At 40.7% G+C, this 24,917-nt stretch overlaps 1 protein-coding gene across 2 annotated transcripts in view; it reads left to right on the forward strand.

Annotated features, from left to right (window-relative positions):
* The first annotated feature begins 204 nt into the window (after positions 1-204).
* The window catches only part of Fnbp1l (formin binding protein 1 like), an 80,102-nt gene continuing 55,389 nt past the window's right edge, over positions 205-24,917 (forward strand). For both annotated transcript variants that reach the window (XM_052179314.1, XM_052179315.1), the window contains exon 1: positions 205-428. In XM_052179314.1, coding sequence (XP_052035274.1) covers positions 405-428 — 24 coding nt within the window. In that variant the 5' untranslated portion in view covers positions 205-404. The remainder of the gene's footprint in view (positions 429-24,917) is intronic.

Below are 24,917 nucleotides of genomic sequence, written 5' to 3' on the forward strand. Positions count from 1 at the left end.
GGCGCTGGAGTCTGAGCGCGGCTCCCGCAGCGGACGCCGCCGAGGGCCGGAGGACCGCCGGCAGGGGGGCTTCGGGGAGACCCCGCTGGCCCCCGCGCGCGCGAGGGCGGGCCCGCCCCGATCCCAGGGTGCACCGCGGCCCGCCCCCTCCCCGCCGTCCCGCCTCCCCTCGGCCCCGGCCCCCTCCTTCCCTCCCTCCCTCCCCGCTGCCGGGAGGCGGGGACGCGGCGGCAGCTCGCTTCAGTCGGGTCTCTCTCACTCACTGGGGAGCCCGGTGGTGGCGGCAGCTTACGAGGCGGACGCTTGCCGGCCGGACCCTGAGGAAGGAAAGTCGGGACGAGTGGAGCGCTTAAGCCCTTTCAAGCGGGAGCAGCCTGCCGGCGCGTGTCGCCTCAGGGTCCGCCATGAGCTGGGGCACCGAGCTGTGGGTGAGTGTAGGGAGCGCTCTGAGCGGCTCGCGCCGTCGGCGGCGGGAGCCCCGGGGCTGGCGCGGCGCGGACTCCCGCGCCTCTTTGTGCTGCGAGACCCGGCTCGGCGGCGGGGAGGCGACGGGGCGGCTGCCTGGGCTCCCTCCGAGGGGCCGGGCCGCAGCCCTAGACGGCCGTCGCCGTCCCCTCTCCCGCCTCCGCCTGACTTTGCGGACCGGTGCCCGGCCCGGCGCCGCGCCTTTGTACCCTGCGCCCGACGGCGGGGGAGGGAGCCATTGTCCCGAAGGGGCGCCGCTCGGATCCCCGCGCCGCGCGCCTGGGCGACGCCCCAGCTCCAGGTAGGGGGAGCCGGGCGGCTTTGTTCCCTAGCCCGGCCTCGGGCCAGCCAGGCCCAACCCACACGCCCATTTCCCTCTCTTGCTGCCTCCTTGCTCTGGACCTGGGGCGCCCGCGACTCGGCGCCGGTCAGCTCCGGTTGCAGCCTCTTTGGGCTGGCGGGTCTGCTTTTGTGACCCGAATTAGGTAAAGGGATCGAGGAAGGAAAGCTCATTTTGGAGAAAGGAGCGCGCGGCTTGCCGATTGCTTGATTTCCCTCCGGTTCTTTATTCTCGCCTCTCTCCCCCCCCCCTTCTCTCTCTCTCTCTCTCTCTCTCTCTCTCTCTCTCTCTCTCTCTCTCTCTCTCTCTCTCTCTCTCTCTCTCTGTCTCTCTCTCTCTCTCTCTCTCGGTCTCTGTCTCTGTCTCTCTCTGTTGGTCTTTCTTCCGTGCCTTGCCTGGGCGCTGAAGGCTGCAGACAATACCCAATGCCCGATCAAGGTGCAGGCGGAGGGTTATAGGTCGGGGAATTCGCTCGGGACGCCGCCTCCTGAGGGTGGAGGTGTGCCCGGCAGTGATTTCTCAGGTGCGGCAGGGAAAAATTGGCGGCGTGGGGGCGCTGTCTCGAGCGCCGCCCGGCCTCTGCCACTCCCCTTTTTATCCCACCTGTGCATATTTTTCGTGCCTTTGTTTGCGAAAATCTCTGGAAATCTCTGTAGCGGGAGGGGAGGGACAAGTTTTGAGTATGTACACTAACTGGGGTTCGAAGCAGATCGTTTAATCAGAATGCCGAATGTTTTCTCAGTTTCCACGTGTTGGAGATTGGGAATTTTAGAAGTGACACTTAAAAGCTTCTCTAGTCTCCTACTTAACCCCAGCCCTAGGAATCTGTCCTGTAACACTCTGCACAAGTGTTTCGCCCAGTGTGCAAACATAACCACCAAGACAAATACCTCAGGAGCCTTCTCCACTGATTGTTCTAGTAATGGTGAGCGTCATTTATCGTCATTTAAACGAATCATGTAACATCAGTTAGATGTTCAGGCATTATTGGTTCTTTCCTATTTGTTTTTATGTTTGTTTGAGACAGTCTCACTATAAACATGGCTGGCCTGGAACTCGCTATATAGACCAGGCTGCCCTTCAACTCAGAGATCCACCTGACTCTCCCTCCAATTGCTGGGATTAAGGTTTTTTTTTCCCCCTTTTAAATGTACATTTTATGATGCATTACATTGCCATCAGTGACTGGAGATGGCTATAGTTTTATTTTCCATTTAAAAAATTTATTATTTTTCTCTTTGGTGCTGGCGATTGAACCCAAGACCTCACTCATACTAGACAAAAAACTGTATCTCTAGCCCCTTATTTTTAATTTTAAATCAATGAATTTGTGGCTGACTGGGTATATCTGGCAAAGAAGCCAGAAGAGGGCATCAGATCCCCAGGAACTGTAGATCTGACAATTTTGAGGCTCATCACGAATGCTGGGAACCAAACTCAGGTGTTCTGAAAAAGCAGGAAGTGCCCTTAGCTATTGGACTAAACATAAAACTTGATTGGACTTTGTAGTTTTTTAAAAACTTAGTTATTTTTTAATCTGTGTACATGTTCATGGATATGAATGGGTGCCTACAGAGTCCAGAAGAGAACATGAATCTCTGAAGCTGGAGTTACAGGTGCTTGTGAGTTGTTCGATGTGGGTGATGGGATTTAAATGTAGGTTCTCTGCATGTGTTCTTAACTGTTGAGCCATGTCTCTAGTCCTTGTTTACAGTTTTGAGGACTGTGTTTTCCAGTGGGTTGCAATGTAATACAAGCACCTGTACTGTTATTGGGCATGTGATATTTGGAAAGTTTGCATCAAAATTTAAATATGGAAAACAGTTGTCACATTTTATCTTTAGGGTCACATTACTGTCCAAAGGGTTTAATTTTTGAAAATTCATTGTTATACAAAAATTTGAAATGTAATTATATGCTCAAACTTAAGTTTTTTGCTGTCTTTTATGTGTGTGCTTGCACGTGTGGGTGTGCATGCGTGCATGCATGCATGAGGAGGACAGAGGTCACACTTGGTGATTTTTGAGGGGTCATCTACCTTGTTTTTTTTGTAACAGGATTTCTCCTGCATTTTGAGCTTGATGATTAGGTGAGCTTCGGTCTCGGTCGGGGAGCTCCAGGAGCCTGTCGTCATGGCTGGCTCCTCGGTGGTGGGATTATTATTTATTTTCTCACTCTGTTGTGGATTCCAGTCTTCGTACTTGCCCACTTTACCAGCTGCACTATCCCACTATCTTTTTTTTCAGCCCCCTCCCCAACCGCCTTTGCCATTTTAATCTCTCTCTCTTCTTTGGCTGGGTTTCATAGTACAGCCCAGGCCGATCTTGAATTCCTGGGGATACAGGTGTACACTACCATAGCTTGCTTGATGGATGTTTCTTAAAGTCTTATGTTAAATTTTGGAAATAAAAGTATTCCATAGATTTGCTAAGCTGTATTCGTGGTCCTGGGTTTCAGAACTAATAGTAATTTGCTAAATGGATTAGGTCAGGCTTTTGATGTGTAGTTGTAAGGCTTTGTGCATTAACTGCTAATGTATCTGAGCTGTGCTTTAAGAGACTTCTAGTTTTAAATGAGCGTTTAAGTGAGGTAGTGACTAGAGTCCTATTTTCCCTGTATGTGCTCCGTGCCCTTGGAGGGTGCTAGGTCCTCTGGAACTGGGTTCCAGACAATTATGAGCCGGCCTTATGGGTGTTGGGAACTGAACCTGGTTCCTCTGCAAGAGCAGCAAATGCTCTTAACTGCTGAGCCATCTCTCTAGCCCCACAAGTACAGATTTTGCAATTAATAGCTTCCTTTTATAGCTAAGGGAGTCAGAGAACTCCTTCCTTTAGTCAGTAAGTTTGACTTGTCAGGAGGTAACATTTTAGTTTTCTGAGAGATCAATTAAAGTTCAACAGAAAAAATTTGTACTGATATGTATGTATATATGTGTATATATACGTATATATACATTATATATATACATATATATATGTGTGTATGTATGTATGTATGTCTATATGACAGAAATAGGTCAGACACATCACATTTATATGGTCTATTAAGATTTTGCTGCCTGGGTCAGGGAACATTGCTTAGTGGAGAAAGCAACGCGTTTGTTCAAGTGTGAGGACTGCAGCTCTGGTCCTCAAGAGCCCATGCAAAAGTCAGACAGGTGTGGCAGCTGTTTGAAATCCCAGTGCTCAGGAGGCAGTCACAAGTTTCCTGAGGACGATAACTAGCTAGACTAGCCGGAGTTGGCCAGCCCCGAGAGCAGCTCTCAGTAAATAAAACTGAGGGCTGCCCTGTATTTCAGATGAAGCCATGTGTAGTAATTAGCATACTAAAGGATGTGGAAAAGACTGATGTTAGGCCGTTCAACATATTTTAATTTTGTGTTCATATGGTTTAAATAGTAATCTAGGCTTTGTGGATATATCCTAAAAGAATCAATTGAACAGAAACATGAATGTCTAGTAGCTCGTGTGATTAAGACTGTTACTTTTCTTTTCTGTATTTAGTTTGTCTGTACATATGCCTATACACCAGGATGTGTGTCTGGTTTTCTTGGAGGCCAGAAGAGGGATTCTTTAGAACTGGAGTTATGTAAGCCACCATGTGGGTAGTGGGAATTGAACCTGGATCCTCTAGAAGAGCAGACTGTAATCTTAACCACTGAGCTCTCTCTCCAGCTGTGACTTAAGACTTTAGAAATAGCACTAAAATATGTAGAAGGTGACAACTGAAAGTCACTATTTTTTAAAAAATTGCTTTTTCTTCTGTCCATTGTAGAGGAAGTTTTAGAAGGATTGTGTCACTTCACCTAGGTTTTAGAACGGGAAGGGTTGTGCTTGTGGGAATTCTCCAGTTCCTAGAGAGCAGAGGTCATGCTGTACTCACTGCTCTTTCATTGTCTGTTCATTACTGTTTTCTCGGTTACCATCATGCTTCTTGACACAGAGCCTGGCACTGAGAATAAATGCTTTCTGGGCCAACCTGATCATAGTGGGCAGATTGACTTGCATTAAGTGTAAGAAGCTCGAGTTGGAGATAGGAACCAGGCCCAGAGAGAGAGGCTGGTCTGGCTGCCTGCTTGATTCAGGGTCATGATATTTGTGTGTCTGTGCCTGTGTAGCTATGCATTAGCATAAAATCAGCCAAGTTTTTGAACCATTAAAAAGTCCACAGAAGGAAATCTTAATATGCTTTAGGAGAAGGGTTCACTTCTTCCCCAAGTCGTTGGTGAAAAAAAGAGGCATTCCTTTATATTTTATCTGTTTATTTAAAAGTTCTATTTTATGTATGTGAATGTTTTGCTTGCATGTATATGGCCAGAAGTGGGCACTGGATTTTCTGAAACTGAAGTTAAAGGAGTGACAAATGGTTGAGCTGTAGTGTGAGTGCTGGGCATTGAACATTGGTTCTCTAGAATAGCAGCCAGTGCTCTTGACTTGGACCTTGTCCTGTAGATTTTGGAAGATAATTCCATGTGCTTTGTCACTCGTGCAGAAATGTTTGAAGTATTGTTTTCTTCAGTACAGTCGTATCTTCTGAAACTGACTGTATCTTCTTACTATGAATTATTACCACAGCTTGTTGATACTGTTAACCCCTTCCTCTCTCCTCGTCTGCCAAACCCCTTCCTCTCTCCTCGTCTGCCATTTAGTATTTTCTTCTGTATCACTTTAGTTAGCAGAGCTTTTTTTGGAAGTGAAAGACTCCTCAATGGGAAAAGGGAATAGGCTTGAATGTGGCACTTTGCTCTATTTTGAGTTTTGTGAGCTGATTTATGGACTAAGAATTTTTTCTTGTGTGAAAGAAACTTGTTTTTAAGTGAGACACCACTTTCTAATTAATGATAGAATGATGAATCCTTTAATTTGAAAATTGTGCTATGAAAATAGGGACTACAGATCATTTTAATAGTTTGACTTTTCAGCATTTTCTTTTGTTTCTGAAGTAACATTGTTGTAAAATTTGTGATTGCTTTTGAATAATTTCCTCTGACTAGCTCTTTGAAACCCCTTTTGCAGTATAAAGGAATGCTATCAGGCATTATAAAATTATATCTTGGGGTTCAGCACTTAGGATTTGTCCAGAGCTGTTGAGAAAGGCAGAGTGGAAAGGGTTTGTATAAACTATCCCCACAGAATCCAAATTAATTAATTAAATTAATTAATTTAGGACTTAGAGGCAGTTTTTCCTTGTGTTCTCATGTTGTTTGGTTGAGATATGATCTTGTGCCCAAACTAACCTCAGATTTTCTATGTAGCTGAGGCTGATTTTGAATTCTAAATTCTCTATCTTCCAGTTCCTAGGTGCTGGGATTGCAGGTGCACACTGTTCAATTGACTTCTCTTGTCTTGATAGGACACTAATCAGTCTTTAAAGTATCCAGGGAGGGAGGAGCTGGAGAGGAGGCTCCCTGATCACACATTTATCTAGTATCTTAGGTTTAATCCTAGCACTGGGTGTAAAATCTTTTATATGCTTGTTACTATTTGAAACGCTTATATTTGTAGTCAATATCCCCATTTTTGGCACATTAAAATTTTGTTTTTAGGAAGTGAACATACTTGTCTTGTTTCTACTCTTGAGACAAGCAGCTGGTTCTAGTAAGCACTCAGACACTTCTTGATTTGGTGGAGTAATTCAGTGGATTGTTGTGACTTTGTAATTAAATTCTGCTTTGGATTCTAAGGTAGTTTTTCAACGGATTGCAATAATTTTGTAATTAAATTATGCTTTAGGTCCTAAGGCAGTTTTTGTTTCCTGGGTGTGTAATTAGTTGGCCTTCTCTGGGTTCTGTACCAGTGTAGTCAGCCATCTGTGGTTTGAAAACATTTCACAAAGATTGTATCTGTATGGAACACTAAGAAACACTGCCCTTACCCTCCTCCCAGTTTATTATTCCCTAAGCGATGTAGTAAAACAGCTGTTTACATAGCATTTATATTGTATTAAGTGTTATTAGTAATGTAGAGATGTTTTAAAGTATGTGGATACATTTTCAGGGTGTGCCTGGGTTATGCCAGATATGGTACCATCTTGTAGAAGGGACTTAAGCATTCATAGGTTTCTTTTTGTGAGCAGACCTTGATTCATTCCCTCATGAATTCTGAGGAATAGCTGTATCTGTTGTATCTGTTTTAGCCTGAGGAATCTTTTTCATAACTTGGTATTGAAACTGGTTGTCTCTTTATGTGAAAATGTTCCCAACTTATTTAGGTCTGGGAGTCTTGTTTCCTGGGTGTTTGAGTACAGCTCATATTTGTGGGCCCTTCAGACTCTAAAAAGGAGACCCCTGAGCACCCAGTTTTTTGTCCGTGCTCCTGTGGCTGATGGAGTTAACTGTAGGGAAGACAAAGGGTTGGTTTTCTATAAGTGCTGTCATACAGTATGCCCTCTGGCTTGTGTTCTTGGCCATTTTGACAAGAGATCTATGAGAGCTATCTGTCTATGGTCAGTTGACTACAAAGGAATTTTATTTTGCTATGTGTTTAAGATCACTCCCAATCTGGAACCATCTTGAACTAAGTATAAGCTTTTGGAATTTACTTGTGGTTGTTGGATTTGCTTTCTCTTCCTGTGCTGTGTCCCCCGCTATTTTATTAAAACAGATGTAAATTTTCAAAATTGTCAAACTTCCTAGAACAGAGGTAGCTTTTTTTTTTTTCTGCATTATACATTTCTGGATGTTCATTTTTATTTTACTTGTGACCTTGTAATTTCATACTATTTTATTTTAGTCAACTTTTTGGTGCTCTGACAAAGTACCTGACAGAGTTAACTTACCGAAGAAAAGATTTGTTTTGGATTCCGGTTCATAAAGCATCATGCACAGGAGGAAGGACATGGTGGCAGGGCAGCTCTTATCAGTGGCACGTGGAGCTTATGGTTCCTATGGTTTGCCTTACATCCCTGGCTCAGTGGGCAGTCGGGTTAGTTAGGGTTAGGGTTAGGGGCAGACTGCGGTCCTCAGGACCTTTCTCTGGGTGACCCACTTCCACCAGCTAGACACAACCTGATGTCTCTACTGTACTGCCAAACAGTTCCACCAGCTGGGGGCCAGTTTTCCAACACATGAACCTGCATAGGACACTTCACACTTGTATCACCTTGGTTTGTCTTTTGTCACTTTAGTTTATTTAAGATATATTTTATCCAGATCTTAATCTAGACTATCCTGTAGAATAGTGACATTGATCTAAATAACCTTGTTTGTCATTATTGTGAAACCAGAGTTTTCTTATATTGAGATTTTAATATTTGTTACTATGTTCTTATAGGTAGAAACTGATTTATTTTGTGTGTGTGTATGTGTGTATATTTGTTTGTGTGTGTGTTTCTGAATGTGCTTCTTAAATTTTTTTAAAATTTTTTATTTTTTTTAAACAAGATCTCACATAGCTTAGGCTACCTTCAAACTTGCTACATAGCAAAGACCCTGAACCTTGATCTTTTCCTCTATTTCCTGAGGACGAGATGACTGCATCCACCACTACTCTTCGTTCATGCAGTGCTGTGTATTGAAGCCAGGCCACTGTATACTCCAGGCAGGCACTCTACCAACAGACCACATCACCAAGAGTATTTTCACTTTGAATCTTAGAGGATATTTTCAAACACTTCATTGTCTGGATCATTGGTTCACAACCTTCCTAATGCTGCAGCCCTTGAAGACAGACAGTTCCTCATGTTGTGGTGACACCCCCCCCCCCACACACACACACATACACCATAAAATTATTTTTGTGGCTGTTTTAAAACTAACTTTGCTACTGTTATGAATCACAATATAAATATTTGTGTTTTCTGATGTTCTTAAGTGATGCTATAAAGGGTCATTTTGACTCCCAAAGGGGTTTTGGCCTGTACATTGAGAACACTGGTCTAGATCAAAGATAGGTTGTGTTTGTTTGTTTGTTTGTTTGTTTGAGAAAACCTAACTAGACCCTTACTGTATACCGTATTCCACCCAAAACCCCAACAACACTAAAAACAATAAAACCAAACAGGAAGGACTTAAATGGATGACCTGGAACTGTAAAAATACTAGAAGACAGACAGCTCTGTGACATTGGTCTTGCCCAAAAGTGTTGGTAGCCAAAGCAAAAATAGATATAACTCTATACAACAAAGAAATGTGTCTGGAATGGGAGAACATCTTTTGGAAACTTATCTGCTTAGGGATATAGTACCAAGATAATACATAACCTGATCTTAGAAGTAGATATACAGAGCTGTGGGAATAAAATGCATCTGTGCACTGAGGACTTGAATCCTATCATGTGAAGCATGTATCTGAAGTCTCAGTGCTCTTACGGGGAGATGGGAGGTGGAGACAGAATCTCTGAATACGCATCAGGCAGGTAACATGGTATATGCAGTAGTGAATAACAAAGACCTCACCTCAAAGTAGACAACAAGGACTGACACCTGAGATGTCTTCTGACCTCCATGAGTTTGCTGTCACATGTGTGTGCCCACACATGCACATCATTATATACATGTGCTTGCACACTTAAACATATACACACTGGGCAATTGAGCTGAATAGACATCACTCAAAAGTCCAACAAGTGTATAGAAAAATGTTTAATGTCAGTATTCATCAGGAAAATGCAGATTGAAAACAGTGAGCTGTTACCTTGTATCTCATTAAAAATGGCTTTTAGCAAGTTGATAAAAAGTAAGTGTTGGTGAACATGGAAGTGTACCACTTTTGGTGGAAATGTAAATTAGCATAACATGTAAAAATAGCATGGAAGTTCCTAAAATATTTAGAACTAGAACTTCATATGATCCAGAAATCTCACTCCGGGATATATGTAAAGCAAGTGGCAAGAGATGTAAAAGAGATAACTGTTCGTGTTATTACAGAATTATTCATCATAGCTAAAGTATAGTTGGTTGGTATTTGTTGAAACTAATCTCCCGATACAATAATATTGGAGGTGTGCTCTTCAGGAGCTGTCTAGGCCATGAGGACACTGTCTTCAAGAATGGGCCTGGAGCCCTTATAAAGGACTTGAAGGACATCTTCACCTTGTGACAGTGCAGCATGGAGAAGCCATTGTGGAAGCAGAGAGCAGTTACAGCAGGCACTAGAACTGTGAGAAATCAGTTCTGGTTTGAGGGTTTTTTTTTTCTTTTTTAAATATATATTTTATTATTTCAAGTGTATGAGTGATTTACTTGTATGTACATGTGTTCTTGGTGCTCTTGGAGGTTAGAAGAGAGTGTCAGGTCCCCTGGGACTGGAGTTAGAGATGGTTGTGAGACACCATTTGGTGGTGGGAATTTAACCTAGGCTGTGTGCAGAGCAACAAGGGCTCCTAACCACGGAGCCATCTCCATCTCTTAATTCTATTCTTAATATAAATCATTTACTCTGTACACCTATTTCAACCTGTAATCTCCACACTTAGACACAAATATGCGTGCGTGCGTGCGTGCGTGCGTGTGTGTGTGTGTGTGTGTGTGTGTGTGTATGTGTGCGCACGCTCACTAATCGACTCCCTCCCTCCTGTTTTCCCTTTTGTCATACTCTGTGAGCTTTTATCTGCTTCTTGCCGTTGTGCTCTATTCCGTATGCTTTTTTTTTTGTCCTGCCAGAAGGAAAGATGATATTCATTAAAAGTCAATTCTGTATTTTCTTCTCTTCACTTACCTACAGCCTTAGGAAACCATTTGCAGATTTATCTGTTATGAACATTCTATGTAAACAGAATCATAAAATATATGGGCCATGTTTCATTTAGCATAATGATTTCAAAGGTCATCCACATTGTAGCATTAATCGGTGAGTGTTTCATTCTTTTTATTGAATAATATTAATTGTGTGCATATGCACATTTTATTAATCTGTTCATTGAACTTTTGGTTTCTATGTTTTTCTATTATGAGTAACACTGCTGTGAAGATTTATGGCTAAGTTTTTCAGTGGATATATGGTTTTCGTTTTTTCAAAACAAGGTTTTTCTGTTGTTTCTCTTTAGGAGTGGAATTGCAGAATCATTGAGTAGCTGTTACCTGCTTCAAGAATTCCCTGCTTATTGTGCATTTAAAATTTTCACAAGCAATGTGTGAAGGTGTAAATTTCTGCACTTTATTGTCGGTACTTGGTATGAGGGTACCAATGTGGATGCAGAAGTAAGTTGCTTCTCTCTTCCACCGTGTGGCTTCTAGCAGTCACACTCACGTCCCCAGGCTTAGTGGCAAGGGCCTTTACCTGCTAAGTCATGTCATTGGCCTTCATCTGCCTTTTAAAAAAATTTGGTTTTAGTTTAAGATTTTGTTTTTATTTTTAGTTATGTGTATCTGTATATAGTGGTACAGGTGCCCACAGAGACCAAAAGAGGATATCAGAACTGGAACTGCAGGTAGTTTTGAGCCATCCAATGTGGATGCTGTGAACTAAACTAGAGTCCTGGAAGAGCAGTGTAAGTCATCTCTCTAGCCCTTCATTTGCTTTTTTGATTATAGCCATGCTATCATAGTGGCTATCCCTGCATGTGTGTATATGTACCATGTGCAAGCAGTACCCATAGAGGCCACCAGATCTCCTGTAAGTGAAGTTACAGGAGGTTGTGAGCCTTATGTAGATGTTAAGAGTAGAACTTGGGTTCCTTGGAAGAGCAGCCAAGTCTCTTAATCATCAGACCATCTCTCCCACAGCGCCTGAGCATCATTTCTTTGCCAGTTTCCTATTTGTGTGTTTTCCCCCAGTGCTATGACTGGAATCCAGGGCCTTGGTTACAAGCCACTGGGCTATACCTTCAGCCCATCTGTATAACTTGGAAACAATATCTGCTCACCTTAGTTAGCTTTTAAATATGTGAAAGTTTATCTTAAATTCTTGTGGTAGTATGTATCAAGAAAATACCTAGTTTTGATAGAAAAGTAAAACGTGGATGAAGCTAGAAGTTTGAAGACCTTTGTTTTGGAGAGCCTCGACAGCATACGAAGAGGATACATAGTCTGTCAGTTTACTACAAAGAAGACTCTGATAATACTGTCCACACTATATTAGTGCTCCCTAAGAGACCCATGGGCAACATTTATTTACTTATTTTTATTTTATATGTGCAGTGCTTATGGAGGTAGGAAGAGGGTATTGAAATCCCTGGAATTGTAGGTAGAGATGGCGGTGAGCTGTCCAGTATGAGTGCTAGAAACCAAACTTGGGTATTCTGGAAGAGCAGACAGCATTCTTAACTGCTGAGCTCTCTCTCCAGTCCTAGAAAGTCTTGCATTGAGTTTAGCATATCTTTGAACACAGCACTTCTGTTCTGCATTAGTCATGGAGCTGGTAGGAAATAGCATACTTAAAGGGCTAATGAAAGAACATTTAATAAAGAGACATTGTAGGTTTTTTTGAGATGGTTTCATGTTACCTATTCTGGCTTTAAACTTGTCTTGTAGTCTGTTGAATTCCTGATCTTGCTTTCACTTCAGAAGTACTGAAATTGCAGGAGTGCACCACCATGCCTGACAGTACCAACAGTTCACTTGCCATGGTAACATTGTGAAGCTATTACTATGTAAGGGGTTTTGTTTTGTTTTGTTTGTTTGCTGTTAGTTTCTGTTTGTTTTGTCTTTTCGTTTTTTTTTTTAAACAGGGTTTCTTTGTGTAGTTTTGGATACACAACTGCAACTAGATCTGTAGACCTAGATGGCCTCAGACTCACAGAGATCTGCCTGCTTCTGCCATCTGAGTGGTGAGATTAAAGGCATGTGCCACTACCACGTGGCACTAGTTAGGTCTTAAAGGCAAGAAGAGGAAACAGTTATCAGGCACTAACGTAATTTTGACTGAGGGGTACCTGATACGATCTGACTTTCAGTAGAGGAGCATAGGAAGCTTGCAATTCCTGATAGGCAGATTGCCAGAGGAATAAGAACCTGGACCTCACTTGATCTTGTTTGTCTCTCCCATAGCCTGTACCCAAGGAAGAGGTAGAAAACAAGAGAATCAACTGATGCAGTCTGTTGGCGTTCAGAGAAGCACAGATGGAGGGAGAGGGTTCTAGAGAGGCAGGTGGTACAGAGCAGAGATACTGCTCTGGAGGAAGTTTTATCGAGGAGAGGGGAGGGGAGGAGAGAGAGAGAGAGAGAGAGAGAGAGAGAGAGAGAGAGAGAGAGAGAGAGAGAGTGTGTGTGTGTGTCTTCCCTATTACACTCTTTGGCTTCTCTACTTTTACTCAGACAGAGGCAGGCTGCTACTTGCCCAGCCTTTTTATTTTCAAATATTATAGATTGATGTTCAGTACTCACACTTAACACTGCATGTGCTTTATGCCTAAGCCAGTAATCAATGATCTTAACTACTATAATGCCTTACACGATCACTTTTGAATTTTGAAATGATTGATCTAGAAAAATGTGAATTTTGAGTTCAAGGATAAATAGAACAGATATTAAGAAATAAGATAGTACTGCAGTATCTCCAAATGCTGGTTGTATCTAGAGTGATGGGGTGGGGGGGTGCAGAGAGACAGATGGCTTATTGTTATACAATGTGGGAGTGTCCTGTGAATAGATGGAAAATGATCTAACTACTTGCATGTTCATGTGTGCTGCTTCGGTATTTGGAATGTATATGGAGCAACTGCTGAATTACCTGTTAAAACACCAAGGCAGTATCTTACATACATGGTGGAAGATGTTGGTCTATGTACTAACAGGCTCTTTATGCTCATCCTCCAAACTTCTTGGTACTCCTGATACATTAAGTACTTCAACTCTCATTAAGTCTTTAAATATACAAAGCAAGTTAAATATAAAGCTAATATGGCTTCTAGATATGAGAGTAAAGGAAGAGTGCTCTAAATGTGAGTAAATTAAAGACACCTTTTACTCTAAAACTGAAGATTTTACTCTTAGTAATAAAGGTAAATGAACAAAGAAGACTTTTTTTGTTTTGATATGAAAAATCATACTTCTTAGATATCCTATTGTAACCATATCCTGACTTAATACATTTTATGATTAAAACATTTTATCTTGGAGTGTTAAAGTTGTAAATGTTAATAATAGTTTTAATATTCTACCTCATTTGCTTCATCAATTTTAGTCCTTTCTCTAATTCTAAATACAGTTATAAGTAGAGACTATCTAATTATTTCATTGTCAGAAATAAATTCCCCCCTTTCTGGTACTGGGGATTGAGCCTGGGTTCTTGTAAGTGCTAGATAAGCACTGTACCACTGAGCTACATCCCCCAGCTACTTTTTACTTGATTTAGTGTTTTTACTCAGTTGCCTAAGCAGAACTTGAACTTCTGACCCTCCTACCTAAGCCTCTGGAGTAGCGGAGATTGCCTGGGGTACCAGGCTGTTACAAACAAACAAACATACATACATACATACATACATACATACACACACACACATACACACACATATGTATGTGTGTGTATATATGGAGAGAGAGTCTGTGTAAGTGCATATTTACTTTTGAAAATTCACTTTGGTTTAGAATTAGCAAATGTTTTGAATTAAGGATATTTTCAGTTAGGGGTAGGTGAGGGGATGTGAAACAGAATCCAAGCTGAGTTGCAGGAACTTTCCCTTTGTATTTTACTTTCTGGGTTGTTGAAGTGAGGTTGTACACAGTGTCAGTTTCCTCATAGAGTTAGAAGAGGATGATAATCCTAGATCAGGTTTTGAGAACCTCAGGAATGAGGAGTGGTAAGCCAGGACCCAAATAGAGAATAGGACAGTTTCCATGGGACACTATTGTATCAGTGTGTCAATGAATGTGACTAAATGAGAGGGTCTAAGCAATAACCATTTCAGTGTATCGGAGTCCAACTAGAGTGAGGCCGGCATCTGTACATGAGGGCAGGCAGCTGACGGGAGAGGGAACACAGATGTGCGGAGGAAACACTGCTCCATGTCAGACTTTGAAGAAGGCCAAAGTAGGGGCACCTTGTGACCCAGTACCAAGCAAAAGGTATCTGAGGGGGAGTGTCGGGGTGGCCCTGGGAGATTGTTTACACACTGGGGAATGTTTACTTGAGTAACTAGTAGAGATAAAAAGAGCCAGAGTTCTTTTCACTTTCAGAGAATGGGATTACCAATCTTCAAAGTATTGTTAGATTGGAATTTGAGGTTTTGCTCTAAACACCTTTTATGTATATACAGGCACAGCAATAAAGAAGTAAATAAATGTGTTATGTCTTTATTTGTACTCTGATTATTAACAAGCCTTGTAAATGAGATCTCCAAATAGCAGTGAGCATACCTAGCATTAAAATCTGGGCTTCTGAATATTTTCACTCACTAAAAGGATAAAGGATTTTTTTTGTTTTGTTTTGTTTGTTTTTAGATATAATTGATGCCAGGTTAGTGCAGAAAAAAAATTGCAAGATGAACCTAAAATGAAGAATCTTATTTCAGAAATCGAGAAAGTACTTTCAAGAATGATGGAGATTTGTGGTGTTTGCTTGTTTGTTTTTGAAGGCATCTTAAGATGACTCCCTAATCAAGTGATCAGTTGGCATTTCGAGTAATAGTATAATTGAATCACATTCCACCTCACTGGATGTAGTGCAAAGACACAGGGCATTTGTGGTCCAAGAAGCATAATCAGGGTTAATGGAAGCATCAGACAACTTAAAGTTGATGGGTATTTTACTGAAATAGTAGCTTTAAACTTAAAAAATTGTGAAGGCCAGGAAAGTTAGGAAAGAGAAGAACAATTCAAATTGAAGACTTGAGCAAGAAAATAACTGTCACATAGTCTAGCTCTGATTTTTTTTTTCCTTTAAAGGATATTAGTCCAGCTGACAAGATTTGAGTGGATCTGAAATCAGCATTAACATCTTTATCTTGATTACATATTTGTTATATAGGAGAAGGTCTTTTTGTATAGACTACACTATATTAGTTACTTTTCTATTGCTGTAATAAAATTCCATGACCAAGAGAGCTTATAAAAGAAAGTGCTTAGTTGGCTTTACAGTTCCGAAGGGTTAAAGTCTGTGATGTCTCAGCTGTTCTTGCCACCGTGCCTTAGCTCACATCTCAAGCCACAAACAAGAGGTGGAGAGAGCACACTGGGCATGATGCCAGTCTTTTGAACATTCAGAAGCCTGCCTCTGTCCCCAACAAGGCTGTGCCTCCCAATGCTTCACAAACAGTTCCTTCTGGTATTGAAATGTATGGCCCTGTGGGAGACATTCTCATTCAGACCACTAGAGAGGCATGGACGCACCTGGGGAGAAGAACAAAGTAACGCAAGGCATCACAGCAAGCACAGAAAGAGAATTTATTGGAAAAAGTTGCTAATAAAGGAGGCAGAACAATGGGGCTAGAGGGGAGTTTACTGGTTTTAGCACAGAAGATATTACAGGTCTATTTATGAATGAGAAGGATCTAGCGAAAAGGGAAGATGATAATACAGGAAGGGGATAGTCTCTGGTGCAATGAACCAGAGAAGAAAAAGGGGCAAGAGATCTGTGCACAAGTTAAAATGGATTAAGAGTGGGGATGTTTGTTTATGTGTGTGTGTGTGTGTGTGTGTGTGTGTGTGTGTGTGTGTGTGTGCTGGTGCATGCCTTTGTGGCTCCTGGAAGTCAAAGCCAAGTACCTTTCTTTCTCTGACTTAGAGGAACACTCTTTTGGGTGTTTGGCTTGCCAGTGAACCCCAAGTATTATCTGCTTCTTCCCTAGCACTGGCATCAGTCTCACACCTGAATGTCTGGCTTTACATGGCTGGCGGGAATCTGAACTCAGGTCCTCATGTTTGTAAAGTGCTCACTCTACCCACTCAGCCATATATCAGCCTTGAAAGAATTGATCTTAAGGGCCAAGTAAAATTATTGCAGAGTAGAGGTTGATAGCTTACTGATAGAAATGTGTATCAGCCTTCCACAGTAGTCACAAGTGCCTGAGATAAATTAAAGGGAGAGTGAGGTTTAGAGGTTTCAGTACAGAGTTGGCCTCTAGCCAGGTAGTGAGGGAGTGCTGGTGGAGCAAAGCTTGCTAACCTCAGGTGGTCAAGAAGCAAAGAACAAAGCAAGAAGGCAGAGACTAGAGTCAGCTATTTCCTTCAAGGGCACTGGCCCACAACTTTCTGAGTTTCCACCTCATAAAGGTGCTAGTGCTTCTGTTAAGTGTCAGATGCTGGAACTGAGCCTTCAACATATGGGCCTGTGGGGAACATGTAAAGTCTAAACCACAACAATATGATTATCAATAGATTGATTCAGTTTTCCTAGTGAAAATAGAATCTAACTTACCAGATAAAAATGAGCAAAGCAGAGGTTTAGAGGGAACTTTGATGCAGAAGAGGAATTGCCTTTTCCTTGTGTATGAATTTTTTTTTTTAAATATAGGTCTCACTATGTAGCTCAGGCTGGTTTCAAACTCAGGAGATCTATTGGCTTCTCTCTCTCTCAAGTGTTGTGATTAAAGGTATATATCACCATGCTTGGCAGTACCCCATTTTTGATAAAAAATAACTTGGGCTTTTGTGAGATGTAAGATCTTTCCACTTGTTCGGGACCTGGTAGAAGGCCTTGTTTCTGAACTCATTCTTTTGGTTGGCACAGAGTTGAAGCTTGTTGCATCTTTTCTTTTTTGGTCAGCTTTGAGCTCGAACTCTTACATGAGTGTTAAGCACACTCATTTTTCAAGTGGGAAGAACAGAAAAAAGGATGATAGTTTTACAGCAAACAGCTCCCATCAGAGCTTCTGTTAAAACACTGTCATAGTGGAGGCAGCATGCTTAGTTGTTGCTGAGCAAAACAATTCATTGATCGTGTCTCTTTCACTTGATGTCTTCAACCATTATTGCAATCAAATAGGTCCTATAAGAAAGGAAAACAGTGCTGGAGAGAAGGCTTGAATGTTAAGAGCACATGGCTGCTCTTTTAGAGGATTCCTAGCAAGGTATGACAACCTACTACTGACTGACTCCAATCCCAGGAAACCCGATGTTTTCTTTGGGTTCCTTAGGCACTGCGTGCATGTGATACACCTGCAGACAAAACTCCTATGCACATGAAATTAAAATGAGGCTTTAATAAAAAGGGAGAGTATTGGCTAAAACATGCATTTATTTCTGTTTGGGAGTCATGAAGATGTTCCTAGGGAAAACATAGGATCATGATTGTGGATTCTTAGTTTGATAGATTAAAAAAAAAAAAAATGGACCCAGAAGGATGCTTGAGGACAACTTATTGATTTCAGAGGAAACAGCAAAACAAAAAAACCTGATGGAACTGGCAAACTGGAGATCTGTTCAAGTCCCCATAGGAGCTAGATGGATTTTGCTTTTGGAATAGAGGTTGAAAAAGCTGTTAGGTTTGGCATGCAGGTCCACAGGCAGCTGCATGGCCAGGGACAGAGTGGGACGGGAGAGAGCAAGAGAACGAGAAGAGGATGTTCAGCATATCAGGGCAGGCAGCTTCTGATTCTGATAAGTGGCATGCTCAGCCATGAGTATCTGCCCGAAGGTGGGTCAAGGGAGGCACTACTCTGTAGTTCCAGAGTCATTAAGGGCATGTGTATGCTTCTCAGTGTGTCTTCAGGTATGTTTTGTTCCTTCAAGCTTCTGAAGTAGACTGTTTTCCCAAGGGCAGGTTCCTTTTCAGGTGATTGCTCATTTGAATTGACTTTTGAAAAAGGGAACAATAATGTATTTTTGTAATCTGGGAATAATCTTTTAGACATTTTAGAATATTACATGTTTACTCAGGTCCAGAGGTAGAACTCAGGTCCCATTCTTTGTACGAAAAATGATGTAACAGAGTGAATAGGTTAAAGAAAAATTAAAAAAAATATAAAATAGATGTGATTGTTAATCTTGTCAACTTGGTGGTATTTAGAATTACCATGGAAACACTCTGCATTTGACTACAAGGGTATTTCCCCAAGGCTTAACTGACCTGTCCTAAGGTGGGCAGTGCCTTTCTGTGATTAGGGTTCCCAATAGAGGGAAGCCGAGTGCATGGAGCGTCAGTTTTCATGTCTCTGCTTCCTGAAGTAGATTAGTGTGGCCAGCTGCCTCATGGTCTTGCACAATACCTTCCTGGCCATGATGCTCTATACTCTCAAGCCCGAGCCCAAACTTTGCTTAAATTGCTCTTACCAGGTGGTTTATAGAAATGATATAAATAACCAGGATAATGGCTGTTCTTAACCAGAAGGAAAGAGCCTTCTCCAAATGAGCTTCAAAAAGCTCATTGGACATCTTAGGGGTGGAGTAGAACGGGGTGAGGATAGGAAGGTTCAGTCTAATTTTTGATAATTTTTAAGCCTGTTAATTCTGACCAGCTACCTAACAGACTTATCTGATAGATATAAATACTTGCATATATATCCTCTGATACAATTTGTTAATGATAATTTCTTAATTGTAAATGTTAAGGCCTTCTAATAATACTACTGGAAATAAGGCATAAAGTACTGTCTGGGTCAACTCTGCTTCTATAATATAGCAGCATATATGGATGGAACTAAATTATCTCAGCATTTAACCATAATTATATGGTAAGAGTAGCATGAGGTCACTCCTTGGAACTATTCCCAAGAATATACTAACAGCTAAGTATCACTTCAGATTAGATTAGCAACAGGAAGCATATTTGATTTCTAAATAATAAATGTAGCTTAAAAGTATTTAACTAAATGAACTGAGTTGAAGCAAGAAAACAGGAAATTAAGATTTGGTTGTATTAGCACTATTACCTAGGGCAAATAGTTTCTGTCCTTAAGTTTTTTTTTTTTTTAAATCTACAACAGTCTGATATTTACAGTCCTTTTTAGCTATTAAAGACCTTTGATTAGATTTTATACTTACTTTCCACTTAGCAAGAAGATTAAGAAACTCCATTGGAAAGGGAAAAAGGGAGAGGCAGGCCAGAGTGAAAAAGAAAAAGAACCTAACAGAGAATATCAAGAATTCAAAACGGAACCTGGAAAAAGGAAGCTAGCTCTGTCCTGGAGAGTTTTCATGTTAAAAATAGAAAATATACACATAAAGAATGGTTCTGCTATTGACTTCTCTTCTGATTATGTTCCCTAGTCTCAGGGTAAAATGTCAGCTCCAGGGAGAGGATTCAGTAGACTGTGGTTTTATTTTCTGCAATTTCAGTTACCTAAGGTCAGCTGTGGGCTGATATATTAAATGGGCAAACTATAAATTCTGAGTAGTGTGCTGACCCACAGGGTGGCCATTGGAGGCATCCCTTTGTTAGGATATCTCTGCTATATATGCTGCCCACCCACTGAACTATCTGCCTCTTAATAATGTCATACTGTCTTCGTGTGCAGTGTTTATGTTCAGGAAAACAGAAAGGATAGTGATAACCAGCGATTTGTACGTACCAAAGATAATCTAGAAAGTGTTTTCAATAAAGAAGTAGGGGAAAGGTGTCCTGAGGTTGCTAAGATTTAGCACAGCAAGATTTTCTTTTTGAGACAGATTGTATTCGTGCATTTTGTGTGTAGGTGCATGTGGTAGTCAGAGGACAATCTCAGGTATCATTCCTCAACTTTTCCACCTTTTGTGGGAAAACAGGGACTCTCTCATTAACCTTGAAGTTTGCCATGTCACACACTCAGTTTTGTCTTGTGTGTGGGTTCTGGAGATGGGGCTCAGGTCCTCCTTAAGACTTAGGGAATGAACCATCTCCCTAGCTCCATCTCCAGTTTTGGAATCAGTCTCACTCAGTAGTTCAGGCTGGCTCTGAGTTTATAATCCTTGTACCTTAGCCTCCCAAGGGCTGGGATTATAGCAATTACAAGCTGGCTGTATAACTTTTATATATGTTGTTATAATACTGTAGTTTAAATTATGTGAAAACACAATTGAATTTTCCTAGAAGATAGAAGACCCAAATTTTGTCTGAGCTTGAGTTATACAATCTGATCTCTTAACTATTGTTAGTTAGATATTAGTATTTCACACATTCTAGAGATATTAGATAGTAAAGTTATATTTACAATTATTTGATTAATAGTGCTCCTTTTCACAGTGATTTTGCTTACATTTTATGTCTAATGCCAAGCTCAGCATTATTTTCCTTTGATGGTTTAAATGACCTAAAAATCAATACCAGTGCCAAGTTCTGTGTTAAATGTTTTTCCCTTTAAAGCCATGTAATTGCTATAGTTTTGTAGATGTAGAATCTGAAATCAAGAATAGGGAAATGGTACAAGACTAAGTGGGAACACAGAATTAGCAATAGATCCTGTGAACTTGGTGTAGTAGCATGTGTCTGTAGTCCCAGCACTGAAAGATAGAGCTACACATAGGCCATTTGGCTGGGAGCAGCCCATAGCTGAAGTGTTCAAATGTATAGTTTACAACAGAGCTTATAGAGGTTGTACCTAGGGAATGTTTTTGCCACATGTCTTTGGTGAACCATTCCAGGAATAGATATTCACATACCTTTTCATCAGTTCATATGAATATTTCTTAAAAAACAGTACAACTTTTTAAAGCCAGGGCTCCCTCTACTCAGTCTCCCATTTTAGTAAACAGCAAATTCATTCTTATAGTTGATGAAGCATGAAAATTGATGTCTTTAACAACACCCAGTCAAAACATCACAAAGCTTTATTTACACTACCCTCAGAATATAGATAAAATTGGAGCTGGTGGTAAGCCCAGTTGGTAAAGTGCTTGCCTTGTAAGCATGAAGACCCAAGTTTGATTCCCAGAACCCATGTGAAAATACCAGGTATGTGTTTATAATTTTACTGCTAGAGTGGTAGAGCAAGAGGATCCCTGGAGCTCACAGGCCAGCCAGATGGAAGATGCTCAAGGAATGATACCTGAGATTGTCTGCCACCCTCCACACGTATGTCTGCGCACACACACACACACACACACACACACACGAATATATAAACTCTTACCACTTCTCACTGCTCTGCTGCTTCCTTTAACCCCCCTCAAATAAACTTCACCCCAAAAAACTACTGTTTTAATTAACATATAAATCAGAATGACTTATTTAAAAGCCTCTATTAGGGCACATCAGGCTTATGCTCAGAATTTTCCTATGTATTTTCAAATCACTCAGTGAAAGCTGAGATTGGGGTAGAAGACACAATGATTGGCATTCTGACACTATATGCTTCCATTTCAACATCAGGCGCTTTTCCTTCCTCTCAGTTTTAGCTTACTTTCCCTGAAATAAACCAAGAGTTTATAAGCCTAGGGACTTAAATGTTCTAACAGCTGAACTTGAGACTGCACTAGTTCCCAGGTGCAGAAGTTAGGGAGTGTAATGCCAGGGGTAGACACAAAGCACATGGGTGTGTGTTTTGTGTTGGTGATAAAAAGTGTTAGAATGCCAGTGCAGTGAAGCGGACCAATGCAGTTCATGTTCTTTTCAGAGGCCTCTGCTCAGATGCATCTAGGGTTCTTGACTTTATACAAATAAAGAATTTTGGGACAAGCCCATTTGAAGAGAGATTCACATGTGTTTAAACAGGAGGGAATATTATAAAGAGAAGCATTCAGGGAAAGGATAAGACACCCCAAAATGTGAGCATGCGATTCACAAGATGTCGTGAATCTTAGGTGTCCTAGCTAGCATAGCTGGTTTGGAGGCTTTCAAGTTACATTTCAAAAGGCTGTAAGATCCTCTCACCTGGTCAAACCTTGACATTTGTTTTAAGTGAAATTATAGGATTGCTCCAGAGGTACTTGAATAGGATTTGTGGGTCACAAAAGTTTGTTGAGGGGTTAAGACACTTTTTTACTGTAAGTGCAGTTCTTTGTGAAATTCATATATGTAAATGTGCATGTGTATGTACTTAGCCCTTCTGCGTGAGTCACTGCTAAACATCTGCATATAAAAGGAATACTGTACCTCCATGTTGGTGTCTTCAAAGCATATGTTAATTTTGCTAACTTCTTATCTTTCTATCCTACTTCAGAAAAGAAATCTTCAATTCAATTAACTTTTTTTGTGAAGTAGGAAGTAAAGCTATTGATTATCAATGGGTAGGAGGTGGTTTACATTTAACATCAGAGAATTGGTTATAATAAAGGGATAGTGAATGAAAGGGCCTGAGCTAAGGAGCATTGTGGAGCCCTTAGTTTAGCAGAAAGAAATGTCAAGGGTTGACCAGTTAGTGTGATTCTTGGTCATTACCTTTCTACAGTAGCATGAGGAAGGGTTGATTTAAAACAATCAAACCCCCAGCTGACTATAATAAGATCATTGTTAAGATTTAACAGTGTCAGGGACAATGAGCAGTATTGGCAAAGAGCAAATATGATGGCTTGTGGAATCCAACATGTGTAAAGATGGGAATGAAGATGGTGAGGGATAAGGATAGTAATAGTATGTTAGTACTAGTGTCTATAGGGTCACACAGTTGCTGGACTAGAGTTTTGAGGGGAGACAGAAAAAAAAAAACAAGCCGTCTAAATTAGATTTTTGAATTCCCTTGTAGGTGTGGAGAAGGAGGGTCATGTTGTAGTAATGTTAATGACAGTGGAGATAACCATGAGAATGAGTGGCTGAGACTGGTAAGTGCTAGGAAGAGAAGTGACAAAGGAAATTGTGGTAGGGATAGTTTGTGTTGATATTGAAGTCACTGTGAGCTTAATCTAAAATTGAGTTGAAAATTTTAAGTTAAAAATGCCTGAGTTGTCCAGATACACAACTTTTAATTCTACCTTAAACATGAAAATAATTAAGTTATTATACAAATGTACATTATTGTTTTGTTTGTTTTTCATTTTTGTTTTTGTGGGTAGATGTTATTGACTGCCCTGAATCATAATTGCTTTCTTAGTTCCATGAGACATAAGCAAAAAGAGACTCTTTCTGCAGTCCATAGGCGTTAAAGAGGAGAAGTCAGTTATGTTAGGTTTTCTAAAATGTCTTTAGTAGTAGTTTGGTATTCAGAAGTGCTGGGGAAACTCTGGCAGGCTCATAGAGCCATAAAGTACATCTAAACTAGGACAGCGGAGTGATTACTCAGCTTTCAGTTAGAAAAGTCTTCTTTAAATGGTGATGGCCCTTGTTTCTTTACCAGAGTACTTTTTTGGATGCAAGCTTGTATCAGAGTAATTATAAAAACAAGAATTGCATATTTAAAAGTGAACTCTGGAAAAAATACAGTATTTTGTAATAGGTATTTTTATTATGAATTGTATTTAAGGTACCTAGATGAATGTAGATTAAATAGATATATTTATGAGGTAGCCTGTGTTATAGTAGATTATCAGAGTAACAAACATAATTGGAGTCATAGCATAGTGGGACATGTAAGTTGATGCTGATTCTAGCACTTAGAATATTTTCCTCTTATTCTGAAGTAAATTCACTTGAGATATTTTAGAAAATTAAAAAGAAGTACCAAAAAGAAGTAGAAGAGCTTTCTTGCATTTAATGTGAGATAAGGTGAATTTAGGGTACACACTAATGGGATTTCTTTCACAGATACTGTGGTATGGACAGATGTGTTTGAAAGGAAGAGAGAATGACTAAAATAGGGAGCAAAGATTTAGAGGTATCTAGTAATGTGGACCGAGAGAAGTGCTAAAGACAGCAAGATGGGGGAGTGATGATAAAGTGCCCACTGTGATGATGGAATAGTCTTAATTTTTAAAAAAAATTATTTACAGGTGTATGTATGTTTATGGGAGGGCATGAGAGGCCACGGTCTTTCTATGGAAGGCAGAGAACTTCCAGAAGTCAGTTCTTTACTCCATCACTTGGGTTCTGGGGATCAGACTCAGGTTGTCAGGTTTGGTGCCAAGCACTTTACCTGCTAAGCCCCCTCATTAGCCAGTATTCTTAGTTCTAACTCTAGATGTTTTCTGAGTGGCTTTATCCATCGTTTACTCTCTTTTTACCGAGTGTATTTGCAAGCTCAGAGTTACCTTACATAAAATGAGAAGGTTGAAACCGCCGTGTACTAATAAATGCTAGTTTTTAACCTTAACCAAATATTGATCTCTTGTCGTAGAAAGAAAATTGTGACTTAGTGTGAAAATAAAGGGTGAATTTTTCAATTTCAGAAACTTGATGACCACATTTGTGAAATGCCGTATTTGTAAGTAAAGACTTTCTAAGTGACATCTAGTCATATATGCAAGAACTTTGTAAATTCCAAAGCATTTTGCAAATAGAGTGATTATTTAATCA

Source organism: Apodemus sylvaticus, chromosome 4 (genome assembly GCF_947179515.1).
Source record: "Apodemus sylvaticus chromosome 4, mApoSyl1.1, whole genome shotgun sequence".
Lineage (NCBI taxonomy): Eukaryota > Metazoa > Chordata > Mammalia > Rodentia > Muridae > Apodemus > Apodemus sylvaticus.